The 16,526-nt window shown below is 34.5% G+C and overlaps 1 protein-coding gene across 1 annotated transcript in view; it reads right to left on the bottom strand.

Annotated features, from left to right (window-relative positions):
- Nucleotides 1–16,526, bottom strand: part of HECTD2 (HECT domain E3 ubiquitin protein ligase 2) — a 72,601-nt gene that overhangs the window by 15,767 nt on the left and 40,308 nt on the right. Inside the window, exons 7-14 of the mRNA XM_059395902.1 lie at nt 13,193–13,238; nt 11,386–11,495; nt 9,803–9,951; nt 8,714–8,837; nt 6,226–6,322; nt 2,969–3,076; nt 1,994–2,126; nt 1,043–1,131 (exon numbers count right to left, since the gene is read on the bottom strand). Coding sequence (XP_059251885.1) covers nt 1,043–1,131; nt 1,994–2,126; nt 2,969–3,076; nt 6,226–6,322; nt 8,714–8,837; nt 9,803–9,951; nt 11,386–11,495; nt 13,193–13,238 — 856 coding nt within the window. The remainder of the gene's footprint in view (nt 1–1,042; nt 1,132–1,993; nt 2,127–2,968; nt 3,077–6,225; nt 6,323–8,713; nt 8,838–9,802; nt 9,952–11,385; nt 11,496–13,192; nt 13,239–16,526) is intronic.

The following is a 16,526-nucleotide window of genomic DNA, read 5'->3' as shown; positions in this document are numbered from 1 at the left end:
TACCTTTTCTGGGAAGAATACACTGACTGTTTTCTTTCTCAGAACTCCTTAGCATTTAATGTCAGAGTTATGAGTCTTTGGGAACTGGGGACCTTGAATTGGTGGTCATCTGCCCAGCTAGATGGTAAATTTTTTTTTTCAAAGATTCTATTTATTTATTTGACAGAGAGAGAGAAATTACAAGTAGGCAGAGAGTAGAGAGAGGGAAGCAGGCTCCCCACCGAGCAGAGAGCTCTGATGCGGGGCTCAATCCCAGGACTCTGGGATCATGATCTGAGCTGAAGGCAGAGGCTTATTAACCCACTGAGCCACCCAGGTGCCCCCTAGATGGTAAACTTCTTAAAGCTGGATATTTTCCCCTCCTTTAAGTTAGGTATCTCCAGTGCATGCTCACTTATTTACTATTCTCTCCTTTCTTCCACAATTGTATTTCTTAGAATTAAAAAAGTTAATGTGGCAGTTATCTTTTCCAATCTCCTACCCAATGCAGGAATGAACTCTCTACTACAACCTGATAGGAATCAGAGGATGGCACAAGGATTTGTATAATTTTAAAAATACTATACAATAATGCCATAAACTTTAAATATCCCCATTCCATTCAGTTTTAAGTTTTATGGAAGTTTCCGGATTCAAGGGCATTTTAAAGGCCTAGATTTAATTTCCACAATTTCAATTTATTAAACTAAGCAAAACAAGCACAAAGTAAAAGAACAGAAAAATAGTTCATTACAAATGGAAAAGATACTTTTAATTTTAAAAATGTCCTAATTTTCTGAGAATTCAGATAACATGTGAAATAAGAAATAACTTTATATTTAGATATTTTCAGAGAAAAATATAAAAAATTTATATTTCCTTTTAATTGAGTCTGGTGATATCATATAGCTGTGATACTGCAAATAACTGAAAATCTATTAGTAAATTTGACAAAAGTGTTAAATCCAAATAAAAGGCTTAATGTGAAAAGCTTTCCAAAATTCAGATAAAATTCAAAATCTCTAGTGTACTAGCACCTCCTAGTGGAACGGTTAAAGGATACAATTCCAACCAATCGGAATTCAGAATAGTTATCACATTTAAAACTGCTAAACCAATGGCAGTGTGAATCCTTGTGATATGTAAACATGCCTAAAAAAAAGAAACAATTTTATTAACATGACTGATTAAGAAAATCAAAGTACTAAAAATGTAGATACCACCTCCTCTATTAGAAATAAGACATTTTAGCAATAGTTCCATTACAAACCATCTTTCATGTTAAAATATATAAAATACATGCACAATGATGTGTAAGAGCATTTTACTATTTACTGGCATTCTGAACCAATGGTATAAATGGGTTAAAAACAGAAAACTAAATCAGTTGATTTTCTTTTATAAAAACGATAGTTTTATAAATTATGATGAAAATTAATTTTAGTTTATCCATGTCATCTCTATTTTCCATTGCCAGAAAGAGGTTATATATACACATATACAAAATAAAGAGTAAGAAAAATACTTAAAACTCACTTTGAAGAAAAATCTTTTATAGACACTAAGGATTAGATACTAAGGATTATATAGGTATTTTCTCTAATAAGATAAAATTTCAAAGCTTACTTTGAAATAAAAATTCTTATTTATCAAAATGGCTCAAAATCTAATGAAAGAGGCTCCAATATTTGTGGGGAGCAAGATAAAATCTTGTTTTTAAATTCTACATGTTCTTTATTTCAATGACAAATTTTCATGCGTTTGGTTTATTCAGGAAAGACAGGGATGCAGTCTTGCAAATATATACTTTCAGTCTTTATTGTGTAGGATTCCCAGTAAGATAATGAACATTTCAATCATCAGTTTGCTTACTTTTAAAAATGTAAATAACCATCCTTAAATTATTCAACATTTATGGTTGACAAAAAAAAATCTATAAACTGGTTAAAAATAACAGTGCCTACTTAATCTAACAATTATGAAGAAACACTGTTCATAAAAATTGAATACTCACCATAATCTGGATGAAAAATTTGGCGAATTAGAAGAAGGAACCATTCTTTAGTCAAGCCACCCATGTCCAAACCAGCTTCTCCTACAAATGTAACTTTCAGCTTCTTTTTTAAGTCTGCTCTTTTCCGGGTTAACTATTTGAAAAATTTATATGGTAGAGATGAACAAAGGGCAGTAAAAAGGAAATTAACTTTTTCAATTCTGGGAAATGCATTAAGCAATCTTTATTTTTATTTACAATGTCACAAAACTCACTTCCATCTGTTCATCCAATAATTTGTCAGTTACTATGTGAATTAAACATTATTATGTTTGTTGTAGAGATCAAGAGAAAGAATTAGAGGGTCAAAAACCTTGCCCAAAGTTACTGTCTCCTGGTATCATGTTGCCTCCAAGATTTTAATTTAGCAGTTTATATCATAAAATACTTAATTTCCTTTTCTTTAATTTTCATTCCTGATTTAAAAAATCACATAATGAAATTAGCCATTATCTTATAATAGCCACAAGAAGATCTGGCTGAAGCACTACACCTACATGAAGCTCCGTACAACCAAAGTATGTTTGGGCCTAAGTACACTCAACATCCCCTGGAGGTCAGACCTCTAAGTTTAAGGAGGAGTAATCTCCGGCCTGGAGAAGTTAAAATGACTCATTACACACTCAACAAGTGACAAAGGTGGGTCCAGAATCTAAGTTACACATTCAAAAACACAAAAATGCTCACTTAAGTGTTCTATATAAAATCTTTTTCTGCGGAGTTAACAACAAACCATTAATAAATGTAAATAATGAACATAAGGCTTAATTGTGAATACACAACTGATTTTAACAATGGCACCAGAGTATAAGGAAGTACACTTACTGACATACAAAAATGAAAAACAGATTACCAAGACTTTAGTAATATACCACATTGTAGAATTTATTTAAAATTTTAATCAATTAGTCCCACTTTGGAATAAATGATCTATACCTCATCAAGCGAATCACTAACCAGATGTGTCCGTCTTACTTTCATATTTAGAAATAACATGTTCATATCAGGTCTCTGTCTTCGAGATACTTTATCCACCAGACTTTGCTATTTAAAAAAGAAAGCAAACATTTTTACTTTTACTTGTATTTATACTCACTTTTGCTTTTATTTTAATTTCAATTAAAACATTTAAGCACTATAATAAAAATCATTTATATCCTTCTCTATACCATCTCTCATATAAATATTTTCATATACTCAATTATACAAATTACTATTATATACGTATTATATGTATCTTTTCATTTTGAAGCAATGGTAACGAAAGGGGGTCCAAAATGGAGGACCAAAAATAATTCACCTTCTATAGTAAAGAAAGTTGAATTACAAGTTTCCAGATGACTCATTGCTCAAATAGCAAGGCTTTTTTGTTTAATAAGTATAAACATAAAGTGGGAACACTTGAAATGAGGTATATACTACTTATGATAAACCTGGCTTAAGCTTTTTAGATATTGCATTTACTGGAAAAGCACAGTCAGTCTACTTTTAGAAAGTAATTTGTCAACATTTAGAAATATTAACAATGTTCATACCCTTTGTTTCAATAATTCCACTTCTGGGAATTCTAAACACAAAAAATATACAGTGAGATGTTCATCACAGCACTAGCTATAAAAGCAACACTTTAGAAATATATAATATACGTATCTAATGGAATATAATACAACTATTAAAATGGATGGTTGTAATTATGTAAATAATATGGAAAGTATTTAAGAAAGGTACAAGTGAAAAAAGCAGGGAACAAAAGTATATATATAAAACTGTTTCATTCTGTTGCCTTTTAAAGATATTATAGAGAAGAAATATCAAAAGAAAATTTACTAAAATATTAACAGTTTGGATATGTTATGTTTGGGTAATGGAAATGTCCGGGTAATGGAAATGTGGGTAATTTTAAAAATCTATGGTTTTTCAAAATATAAGTAATGAGTATGTAAAAAACACATTAAAAACACCTATTAGAAATATATAAGTATCATAGGAAGTCTACATGCTTATATAATTTATTCCAACTTATATAATTTAATTAAATAATTTCTATCACACTACTTCATCTTCTTTGGTAGCAAAGAAAAATTACTGTAGACTAAAGATGACATTTCAAGATATTTTAAATAATGCAGCAAAAGACTTAACTAAATAAATTAATACTACAAATCTGTATAAGGCTATGTCCATGATTTTGTAGATTACTACAATAAAACACTAATTCAGAGCACTTCATTTCTCTAATTTCCAGTTCTAAAGGCTTTTAATAGTTTTGTATTTTTTCCCCTTCTCTGGGTCCTCCCTCTGATGCTCGGACTGCTCCATAGTCCTATTGCATGGACTTGCTGTCCTAACCTTATTTCCTATGTTGTACTCATATTCTAACTCCTGGAAAGCCACCACACTGGAAATATCCAGCAAACAAATTTATACTAAGATGCTAATGGTAGCCAAGGCTTAGTGGCTACTCCTTCCATCAGCAATATTTAATAGAAAATGTTTGGAATGAATGAAATAATCGCTAAAAGGTAGAATTTAGATACAGTCTGATGAGGAGGTTATTTTTAGGTTGGGGAATCTCTTTGGCAGCTTCAGATACCATATAAACTCTTGTTTACATTAACTACCTATAAGGATGTCTGTCCCTTTGACAAAATAATCACCAGCCATTAATTCCAAGTGATGTGGCAGTTTACAACTTAAAATGTTGGGCAACAAGCAGAAGAACAGATAATGGCACTTAACTCTTCAGTCTCTACTCATTTGTGTCCATGCTCTGTGGAAGACAGCCTGTGACAGAGTCTACAGCTGCCACTCTCCTTTTAATTAGAAGAAAATTTCATTAAAGAAGATATTTGCTGTTTTAAGTGTGAGTGACATGGCAGAAAACTGCTCAGGGGAACTGAGATAAAATTCTAGCTTTTCAGACTTTTTTTTTTTTTTACAAATATAAAAAAGTTATAGCCCAAAGTAAAAAAGTTCTATAAAGGCACATGAAATTATACAAATGCAGCTAACAGAAATTGCCAAAATGCCAATATAGACTAATCTTTGAGCCAATATCTACCTGAGATTAAGTAGTAATTCTGATGCCAAATATACCTGTTTAAATTTACTTTTCAGGGAGGTAGAGTGGCTTTGGGACTCCCTTGGTACACACAGGCAATAATGTTTCTTCTAATATTCTCATAGTCAGTGTAAGCCGACTCTGGGATGTCACCAGTCACTCAAATCTTTTGTCCTGCTCTGTGATAGAAAAAAATACTCACCTTCTGGGAACTGAATTACTGAAGAATAAACTTTTCTTATTTTTTAAAGCATTTTAAAGTATTATAATTTATACTTTAGGAATGTTTTTATATTCTTGGACAAGACATGAAAATCATTTCTTTTTACTCTGAGGATCTCTTTAAGATTACTAACAACCTTCCCTATTTAAAATAGTGAGTGTCCTGAAAGCAGGTACTCAAAACATATGAGCATTGAAATGTATAGTCTATCCCTCTAATAAAAGAAAAACTGCTGACTCAGTCTGTATCTCTTAGAAAACAAACCTAACTTCCTGAGTTGTGCTGAGACACAAGGGCTGGTGGGCAGAGAAGGGGGATAAAGACAGGTCCAGAGATAAACTTCCTCCTGCTGCATGGTCTGCCTACAGCCAGTCAGACTCCTACCCCAGTTTCTGTAGGTCTCCATGCCTTTTGGTTTCCTAAGAATCCATAAAACATCTTTTACTTCTTTGGGACATATTTCTGTTTCCCAAGATTGTACATATCCTCTATTTTTTTTTTTTTTTCTATTTGATTTTCTTAAAACCTAGAACACGCTGCTGTGGTTTGAGTGGTATACTCTAAGGACACCAATTGCCCTCACTGCAGTCTTCCCCAGTGCTCTGCTGGCTACCATCAAGTTCGAATATGAGATCCAGAGAATGACGTCCAACAGGTTCCCAGTACTTTGGTCTGTGAGAGGGATTTCATCTTCCTGCTCTATTTATAATATAATGAGAACCTGATGAGGGGTTATCTCTTTCCTATATCGTGAACAGGTTTAAGCACTTTTGGAGGGAGTTATAAAATGAATTTTACTTTTAACATTTCCTGATTATGCTAGAACAATTCACAAGACATTTGATTTATTTATTAAATTATTTACTGTATTGATTATAGTCAGCATAAATGTTTTTGTAGCTGGCTTACCCTTGCGATGCTTATCATCTGTTGTTCTGAGTCTCTTTGAATAATGATTTTTTTTGCAGCTATAGAAATAACGAATGGGTACTGACAGAAGGAAAACCTGCTCAACAAGTGAAAACAGAAAAAGCAAAATGGTGTATTTTTAGCAAAATTATACTAAGGGAATATCTAAGGTACCCCTCCTAACAATATAAAACATCACTTTTGTATTGTGTTTTACCATTTACAAAATGATTTTATGTGCATCATTTCTTTTAATCCCCACAGCCTTGTGAAGTCCATATCATTACTAGACGTGCTGTGCGTTCACTCCTAGAGGAATCTACATCTAACATTTGGAAATGCACTAACCACTTATATGGTTCACACAAATCATTTCAGTTTATGTACAGTCACCTATAGATCATTACCTGAGAGAATATGGCCGACACCAGAACCCAGAGGCAGAAGTGCTCATGAAGGAGGATTAGGACAGAAAGTTCATGCACAGAAATTACTATAAAAATCCATTATTACCTGGTATTTCTCATGTGCAAGCTTCAGAAATAGGAAATCTAGCAATAACTATGGTAGTAAAAAGCAAAGTAATAAATTTAAGATCAATAAAATAAAAGTATGTTGCTGCTGGCATTGTATTTAATGGTTAGTAGTATGAAATGGTATGTATTTGTAAAGACAGGACATTATGATCAAAGGTCAAGAAAATAACTAACTTTCTCCCTTCAGAGCTGATCCTGTGGTATATAAAAAAGCCACAAACTACCCAGAGAGAAATGCATTTAGGGGGAACTAGTAGGTTGCAGTGACACTTCAGGAGACAGACTCCATCAGAAGTGGCTGCAGTGAATCCATGAGTTACAGCTGGAATCCATCCAAGTATAGTCAAGTATTGGGTGCAAAGAAGGCGTGATGAGGAAAAAGGAGATTGCCCTAGTGTGAACCACAAATAAAACCACTTTCTCCTGAATGCAACTGTTAAAAAAGTTGTTCAGTACTAATGTGTAACAGTTTTGATATCACTAAGTGCTAACTAAAAGCTTGGAAATGAGATCTATCTATCATCTATCTATACATCTATCTATATCTATATATATCTTGGTCCTATTACATATTTTGAAAAAATTTTGAAAATATTCCATATTTTCAAACGGTGTGGCTTAACCCTTCCCTTGACATGCACATAATACTATGTGTGTGACACACTGAAATAAACAGTTGTGGCTGCTCATTGCCAGAGGAGACTTGCCCTTGGGCTCCAGGGCCCCCTCTAAGTCCAGGCTGGCTTCCCCTAAACTGAAAGGATCATAGGATCAACAGTCCTCTGAAAGCCCTTCTTGGTACCCAGTCCTGTGGCACAGTGGTTAGAAGAGCTCTGCATTAAAAGGTGTCACTAAAATATGCACAGTAACTCTTAAGAGTTGTTTTGTGGTTTTGCCTACAACATTACAATTATATTAAAGTTGGAGAAAAAAGTCTGCTTGTAAAATAAATACTTTCTCAAGAAAATATCCATTGGACAGAACAAAGTCCAAGAAACAATTCTTGTTTAGTTCTGAGTATTCAGTTATGGATGGAGATATGTCTAGAAGGCCAGTCTATGGTTTTGGCCAATTCTGATAAAAAGAGTCCCTGGCAGATTGAACCAATTTATAAACTAATTTGGGGTTTTGAGATTACTTATATCCCTACCATAGCTCTTAAGTCTCCTTTAGAACAGACACACTCTCCAAGGTATCACATGGTCTGGGAATAAATTATGTTTGGGTTAGTCATGCTGGTTTAATCCAAACTGTGAGTGTGGATATGGGTGCATTATATTAAAGAATTTGGTCAAGCTTTTTGAAAACCTATTACACTACTATAATAAATAATTTGAGGCAAAGCCCTTTTGCTATAACTCCCATTCTTTTTATATTGTGTATAAGGGACAGAATGAAGCAGAAAAGGAGAGAAATGTACGTGTGTATATACGCATGTGTATAATTACTGTTTTAGAACAGGCATTGGCGAACTATGGCCCATGGGATAAATATGATCTACCACCTGTGTACAGATGGTTTTCTGAGACAGACATACTTGTTTATTTACATATTGTCTAACGTTGTTTCTGTGTTACAGTGGTATACCAGAGTTCGTATAGTCCAAAGAGCCAAAAATATTTACCATCTAGTACTTTACAGAGAAAGTTTGTGATCCCTGTACTGGATGGTAGCATATAGAAGAAGAATATATAAGAAATTTGCACACTAAGATAGAACTTTTCCCTTCTAAAGATGTTAAACTAAAACCAAATTAACATGTACAAAAATTCAAAATGTAAGAAAAAGAAAATGCTTTAAGAAATATAATGATGTTTCAAGGCTGGCTATCTAAACTATAAGTTTATATACAAAGTTATGTGCATACTTAAATTTATTTATACAAACATCCACTCATTATTTTGAATAGTATTTCATTTAGGTAAGTAATCAAAATGAGCTTCTGATTGTACCTGTGAGAGTTTCCAAAGCTCTGCCAGGTGTGGTATTCTTCCATGAGATCAATGTGATCCAATGTTGAATTATAGAAATCAGTATAAGGAATAAGGGGAGGATGGACCAAACTGTTTGCAGTATCTGTAAAGATAAATTCTAACAATGATCTTTTCTAAAATGTGCATGATTCATTCTAACAAGAACATTTTAATGCTCACCAGATAGCCTTTATCTAGAAATTCCCATTTTAAGTGACTATAGCTCCAAAAAAACATTTTTAAAGATTTTATTTATTTATTTGACAGACAGAGATCACAAGTAGGCAGAGAGGCAGGCAGAGAGAGAGGGAGAAGCAGGCTCCCCACCGAGCAGAGAGCCCGATGCGGGGCTCAATCCCAGGACCCCAGGATCACAACCTGAGCCGAAGGCAGAAGATTTAACCCACTGAGCCACCCAGGCACCCCAATAGCTCCAAATTTAAGAAGTAGTTTTAAATTGTGGTTCAGGGGAATGCCTGGGTGGCTCAGTAGGTTAAGTGCCTGCCTTCAGCTCAGGTTATGATAGCAGAGTCCTGGGATCTAGCCTGCAACCTGGACTCTCTGCATAGCGGGGAGCCTACTTCTCCCTCTGCCCCTTCCCCCGCTCATGTTCTTTCTCTCTCTCTCAAATAAATAAAATGTTTAAAAAAAATGGTGGTTCAGAAACAGCCAATCATTTCTTACTTTTATTAAAAAAACTTGTGGTAGGGATTAGAAGAGTATAGTAAAGGGAGTACACAGGTGAGCACTGCCTCACATACTTGCCCATCAGTGTGTTTTCTCCTAGAAGTTCTTGGGAATCAACACAAGTTCCTGCTTTCTTAGGGGTCTCTACTTAGTAAGTCACATGCAGAAAACCTCCAGAATACAGAATACTGCCCAATAAAATGCATAAAGCTTTTTCATGCTTATACAGTAAATGTGAAATTCATTATCAAAACAGGAAATTACAACTCTTCACTTCAAAGGAAGGTTTTAAAATTTAAGAAAGCCTCTACAGTACTCTGAGATCCCTATAGAAATGTCCCTAATATCTAACAAAAGAGAAGATAGAGTAATAAAACCTACTAAGTAAAGCCAACACTTTGGATGCTGATGGGATCCACCAGGAACACTTTGTTATAGGTGGAAATTCTTCAGGCTTTGCAGGAAACAGGCGCAAAGAAATAAATTGCAGCAATCTCTCTACCAATTGTTTGAACCTCTTCTGGGATAATCTGGTAAAGATTTTGAAACAATTCCAATCAAATCACATTTTCTATTTTGGCAATATGTTAGACATCAAAGTGTATCCTGTACATATAAAATTTTAGAATATCCCCCCCCAAACTCTACTTCTTAAGTTGCCAAATATTTGAAAAGATGCAAAATCTTACCTGGAGTATTGTTTCTTAAATAAGAAATAAACACCAAAATTACTGTAACATTAGCATTAAGCATTTCATTCTTAAGGCTTTCAATATTCAGTCAACCCTTGTTATATTTAGACTCAGTATTTGCAAATTTGCCTACTTGCTAAAATTTCATTGCAACCCCAAAATCAGTATTAGTGGAGCTTTCAGTCATGGTCATTTGCAGATGGGCATAATTCCCAGCTGAGGTCAAACAAAGAAACACTCTGCCTTCTTATTTTAGCTCCCATACCATAAATGAGTATTCTTTACACAGTTTACTTAGTGTCATGTTTTCCACATTTTTGTGCTTTTCTGTTAGTAATTCTGGTGTTTTAAAATGGCTCCCAAAATGTAGTGCTAAAGTTCTGTCTATTGTTCTCAAATACAAGAGGAATGTGAGGTGCCTTATGGAGAATAAACTTGTGGCAGATAAAATTGGTTCAAACATTAGTCATAGTGCTGTTGGTCGCAAGTTCAAGGCTCATGAATCCACAACTTCTATCAAATAAGATGTCTTTACATACAATGCTTTAAAAATAAGATCATGTATTCATCAGTTGATGGGAATACTATGACCAGCAGCTCATAGGAGCCTAACCCTGTTATGTCCTAAAGGATCAATGATTCAGTATGTGTTAATTCAGTGTTAGCAGTAACTTTATAGAACATAAATATCATGAATAATGAGAACTGACTGTATTTAAAATTAATTCTGAAAATATTTTGCCTCTAACATTTTCTCAATTATGGAGAAAAGTCATTGTTTATGTGAGTACAGCTCTATGAAAAAACCAGACTGTATTGTTTTATAAATTGATACTGATGGCTAAGCTATAGTTTATGATGACATTATTAGGTAAGGAAAAGGCACTATGTAAGTAATGGTGAGACTGACTGACAAAAATGGGATATAAAAAGACACAAATTGAAACAGTATCTGAGAAAATCCAGTTACCACTTTCAGATATAAGAAAATCACTGACAGGCAGGTGCTGTGTAATAAGAGAAAGCAGTGGATAGAAACCTCAACAACAGTTTGCACCAGCAAAATGGTTACTTGCTTTAAACATAGATTTTTAATTATTCTCTCAGTGGTACTAAAGGATATATTTATAATTGGCTTTGAAGTACTGTTAATTAGAAGATCATTTCTAGAGACCTGAAAACATTTAAATATAGTTTATTATAAAATCACTAATATCAAACTTGAAACTGTACGATTATACGAGTTCTTATTAATATGATAGAATGATTTACTTTTTAAACCAGTGAACTAGGAAATGATGATCAGCTTCCACTAAGGTAGCTATCTGTCGTAGCAAGTGAGCATAGATGACATACGTAGATGTATTATTAAATTGAGGATTCTGAAAAAGATATTAAAGATAATTGTGTTAAAATTTTGTTAACATGAAAGGAAAGACACTAAGCTTAATGAGCTAAGTGGTAAATTAGGAAACTAAATTTGAGATTATGAAATACTGGGTGAAAACCTGTAAAACAATAGTCTATTTGTTTAATTGTTTAATTAACAGAAACTTTGATTTTTGGCTGTGGTATAGCAGAAAGAGCATGGGCTTTTAGACAGATCTGGGCCTGAGGGCTGATTCTACCACTTAGGCATGTTCCTTAAACTTTGAGTCTCAATTTCCCCATCTCTAAAATAGGAATGATAGTATCTATCTTACTTAAGTAGTAAAAAAGAAAATGTATGTAAGGCTCCTAGCTCCATGGTAATCACTATTATCCAATTAAACAAAAAAACCTATTCTTCCTTGATTAAAGAAAAAAAGAATGCTAGAAAAAGTAATTAAGAAGTGGTTGTGAAACCTCTGCCACTGTGAAATGAATTAGTGGCACATCTCACAAAGAACAAGGAGAGAGCCACAACACTGCGCCTGACAACTTTCAAATGTCAAAGGGATACTGAAGGAGTGCTTAAAGCCTCTAGTTACATCTCTACAACCTAAACTCTTATCACTATGTGCATTTCAGAGCTTCACAGAAAAAATGAGTATTACTGAAAAATAACCTGAAATTGTGGCAGCTAAGAGAGCACCATGTATTCTTTGAAACTGACTTACTGGCAAGGGCAAATTCAAACCCAGAGAGTGCCTCTGGCAGACAGCCTCACCTGGTGGTGCTCCTGAGACAGTGTCAAGGGCAGAGCTTTTGGCGAACACACAGACTCACTCAAAAAATCTGAACTTCACTTGTCATTTCTCTAGCTTTTACTATCTACATACACTTCCTCCCTTTCTTCTCGTTTTGCTTTTGTCTTTCCTACTTCTCTACTTTCCGTTCTTGTATCTTTCCACTACCTCGTGTGTCTACTTGCGTTTTTCCCACTTTTACTTTTTTCTTTTCTTCCCTTTTTATTCCTAATGTGCATATTTCCTTTTATTGGACATAATATTTAACTAAACACTTCATCTTACTTAACATAATGTTTTACCTTTAAATGAGATAATAATATACACAAACAGCTTTTGTAAATTGTAAAGACTAATACAAAAGCAGTATGCTGGCTATGTAATAACATACTTCTTTCTCAGAAAATAATACAAACTAAAAATTGGTTATTATTTGTCTAGACCTTATTTTTTTGTATCTACGAATCTATATCTCTCAAGAGGAAAAAGTTCATCACGTTTGCCTTAGCAAACATAAGCAACCACCTTTATTTCTCCATTAGAATTCTAATGGAAGCATTTATTTCAAATACCTAGAGAAGTTAGAAACCTACTAGTTGGGAAATAAAAGAAAGTTCTGAAGCCCATTTAAGCTAGTTATAAGAGGTTGACTGGATGAAGCAGAGATGCTTCCATTCTGCTTGATCCTGAATACTGCAGCAGAAAGGCAAGAACTACATTAAAATTTTAATCCAAAAGATAATTTAGCTTCCCATTGTTTATTTGTTATAACCTTAATGCTCTGGTTACACTATAATCTAAAAACTATCAATAATGTTGCACAAAACAATACTTAGTACTTGATATCATTTCCCTTAACACACGCATAGATGGAGATCTGAATTAGACAACTTCAATTCTTGCTTTCTTACCTGTAAAAGTATAAAATATGCTCTAAGATCATCTTTTGTTCGTGGACTGTAAAAGAAATATGCATAATTGATTACAGATTAGTATTTAATCTTATAGCAGCTAACAAAAAATGATACATGTTTTTGTGAGAACTGAGCTGGTAAAAGCCAAAAATGAGACTTCATATGTATGATTACTTAGACAGTAACATATTCATAGTATGCTGGGAATATAGGTTCTTCTGTGCTTACTCTTGGCTGGTTCTGAAGACACCTAAAAGATGAGTTAAGTAGGGGCGCATGGGGGGCTCACTCGGTTAAGCAGGACTCTTGATTTCAGCGCGGGTCACAGTCTCAGGTTGTGAGATGGAGCCCTGTGTCAGGCTCCGAAATCAGCATGGGGTCTGCTTGAGATTCTCTCTCTGCCCCTCCCCCCAACTCATGCTCTCACATGATTTCTCTCTCTCAAATAAACAAATAAAATCTTAAAAAAGAAAGGTAAATTAAATAGGCTATAATGTTTTATGAGGTAAATATCATGACTAACTCAGGAAGGAGTTAAGAGCCTGATAAGTAATCAACAATTTTGGGGTGCCTGGATGGCTTAGTGGGTTAAAGCCTCTGCCTTCGGCTCAGCTCATGATCTCAGGGTCCTGGGATCGAGCCCCACATTGGGCTCTCTCTGCTCAGCGGGGAACCTGCTTCATCCTCTCTCTTTGCCTGCCTGTTTACTTATAATCTCTGTTAATCAAATAAATAAATAAAATCTTTAAAAAAAACAACAATTTTAGAGTACTTATATTTTTGTTTTAATAAAGGATAGCTGTTTCTCACTTAAAAATACTGATGCACTAAAGAAAGAAAATATGCTTGTATTTATCTATTTCTGAAATGATACAGAAATGTTTGCAAATCAAATCACAAGGTAAATGCATCTAGTATGTGTCTAAATTTGAAATTAGATTCGTATTTGAATACCTTTGAGAAGTAACTGATTTGTAATTTTTTCCCCATATAAATCTGGATCTTTATATTGTCAGATTTGACCAAGAGATTTTGTTATTCCCGAAGCCAATGAGTGTTTCTTTCTTGCCCTCTCAGGATCTATTGAATGGACTCTCACAAATACCCTGAAGTAACTTCTTGAATTAATAGTGGTTCACCTATATGACTACCAGATTCAATTCATGATCCTTGATGTGTCCAAAACCCAGATATTAAAGAACACTTTTTTATTTTAAAGATTTTATTTATTTGACAGACAGAGAGAGATCACAAGTAGGCAGAGAGGCAGGCAGAGAGAGAGGGGAGGAAGCAGGCTCCCTGCAGAGCAGAGAGCCCACGCGGGGCTCGATCCCAGGACCCTGGGATCATGATCTGAGCCAAAGGCAGAGGCTTTAACCCACTGAGCCACCCAGGTGCCCCCTAAAGAACACGTTTGAGACAACTGGGGTAATTTAAATGTGGACTGCATTTTAGAGAGTACTATAAGAAAAAACATTAAATTTGTCTGGTGTGATACCGTGTTATGGTTATGTAGGAATAGATTATTGAGAAATACATGCTGAAGCAATTCGAGGTTAAGTGTCATGATGTCTTCCATTTACTAAAAGAAATAATTATGCACACACCCACACCCACAGGGAGCAAAAGCAAAAAGCAAATGTGGCATAAAATTAACAACTGGTGAATCTCGGTGAAAGTTCTCATTAACTTTTCTATGGCTTGAAATTCTTCAAAATTAAATGCTGGGGGAAAAAAGGCTCACCTCCCAGTATCTCCTTACTTCCTTTAAGAAAATAAAATGACCAAATGATTACTTATTTTTCTGTTATAGTTACAAAATAAATCTGAAAACATAAACCACTGCCCCAAATGTACAAAATGACCTTTACAAAATGCAAAGCTACATAGTCTGAAATATAAATAGATAACATGTGTTAAAATTTGACATTTGTATACACACACATATATAAAAATATTTAGTAACATTTCTTTGTGGAAGAATTATCTTGATCAAATAATGATTTAAACTGTTCAGGTTTAAATCAAATCTAAATTATTTCTGTCTATAATTTCTACATAATTGTCAGACCATTTTCTAAATGGGACTACCGTTACGTTTTAGAAATTATATTTGAAAATACTTTTATTTATTTATTTTCAAGATTTTATTTATGAGAGAGAGATAGGGACATAGAGAGAGAGAACAAGCAGAGGGAGAGGGAGAAGAAGGCTCCCTACTGAGCAGAGAACCTAACATGAGGCTCTGTCCCAGGACCCAGAGATTATGATCTGAGCCAAAGGCAGACACTAACCAGCTGAGCCATCCAGGTGCCCCAATTTGAAAATACTGTAAAACTCAAGGCAATTCATAAATATTAAAATTCCTAGTGATAGACGAGCCCTATTTTTTCCATTTTATAGCAATACCATAACAATTTCCAAGTTCCTGTCCCATGCACTACTGTTTTAATGTAGCACATAGCTCTGGGTATTGAAGTTGTGGTTGAGATCACAGGCTGTTCGACAGACTGCTTAGGTTCTAATCCTGACTCAGGCACTTACTGTGTTAATTGGGGCAATTTCTTTAACTATTCTGTAAATTGTTTCCTTCATTGTGAAATGAAAATAATCATATTACGTATTTCATAAAATTGCAGTGAAGATTCAATGAGAAATACACAGAAGATTGTTAGACAGGAGCCTAGCACTTAATAATAAACAGTAAACTTTAGATCTTGTTGTTATAAAAAAATCGAAAATAAAACAAGTTTTTTGGGTAAAGACCACATGCTCCTTTGATAGATAAATCACACTGAACTATCATTTAATCTGTCTCAGGCACACTTCTGAGGAGCACGGTTGAAAAGCGGTGAGAGTGTGCTTATGGGAGTGGACTCAGACCCAGGTGGGGTTAGGCCATTGGGCTTCGTCCTCTCAGGAGCTCTCCCACACTCTAAATCTCTCTTCATTTTCAGGGAAGCACTACGGGTTCAACCAAAATCACACAATTTAAGGAAAATGCGAATTTATTACTGTAATGACAAATTAGGAAAAATACTGTTAAAAATCATATCAGGGGCGCCTGGGTGGCTCAGTGGGTTAAGCCTCTACCTTCGGCTCAGGTCATGATCCCAGGGGCCTGGGATCGAGTCCCGCATGGGGCTCTCTGCTCAGCAGGGAGCCTGCTTCTCCTCATCTCTCTCTCTGTCTGTCTCTCTGCCTATTTGTGATCTCTCTCTCTGTCAAATAAATAAATAAAATCTAAAAAAAAAAATCATATCAAACTATACAGTATGATTTCAGTTGTTTCAAAAAGATGACCAGAAAAATAAAGATGGCAAAATGTTAA

The sequence above is a fragment of the Mustela nigripes genome, chromosome 4 (assembly GCF_022355385.1).
Source record: "Mustela nigripes isolate SB6536 chromosome 4, MUSNIG.SB6536, whole genome shotgun sequence".
In the NCBI taxonomy this organism is placed as follows: domain Eukaryota; kingdom Metazoa; phylum Chordata; class Mammalia; order Carnivora; family Mustelidae; genus Mustela; species Mustela nigripes.
The sequence above is the reverse complement of the archived record's forward strand: the minus strand, read 5'-3'. Positions and strand labels throughout refer to the sequence as shown.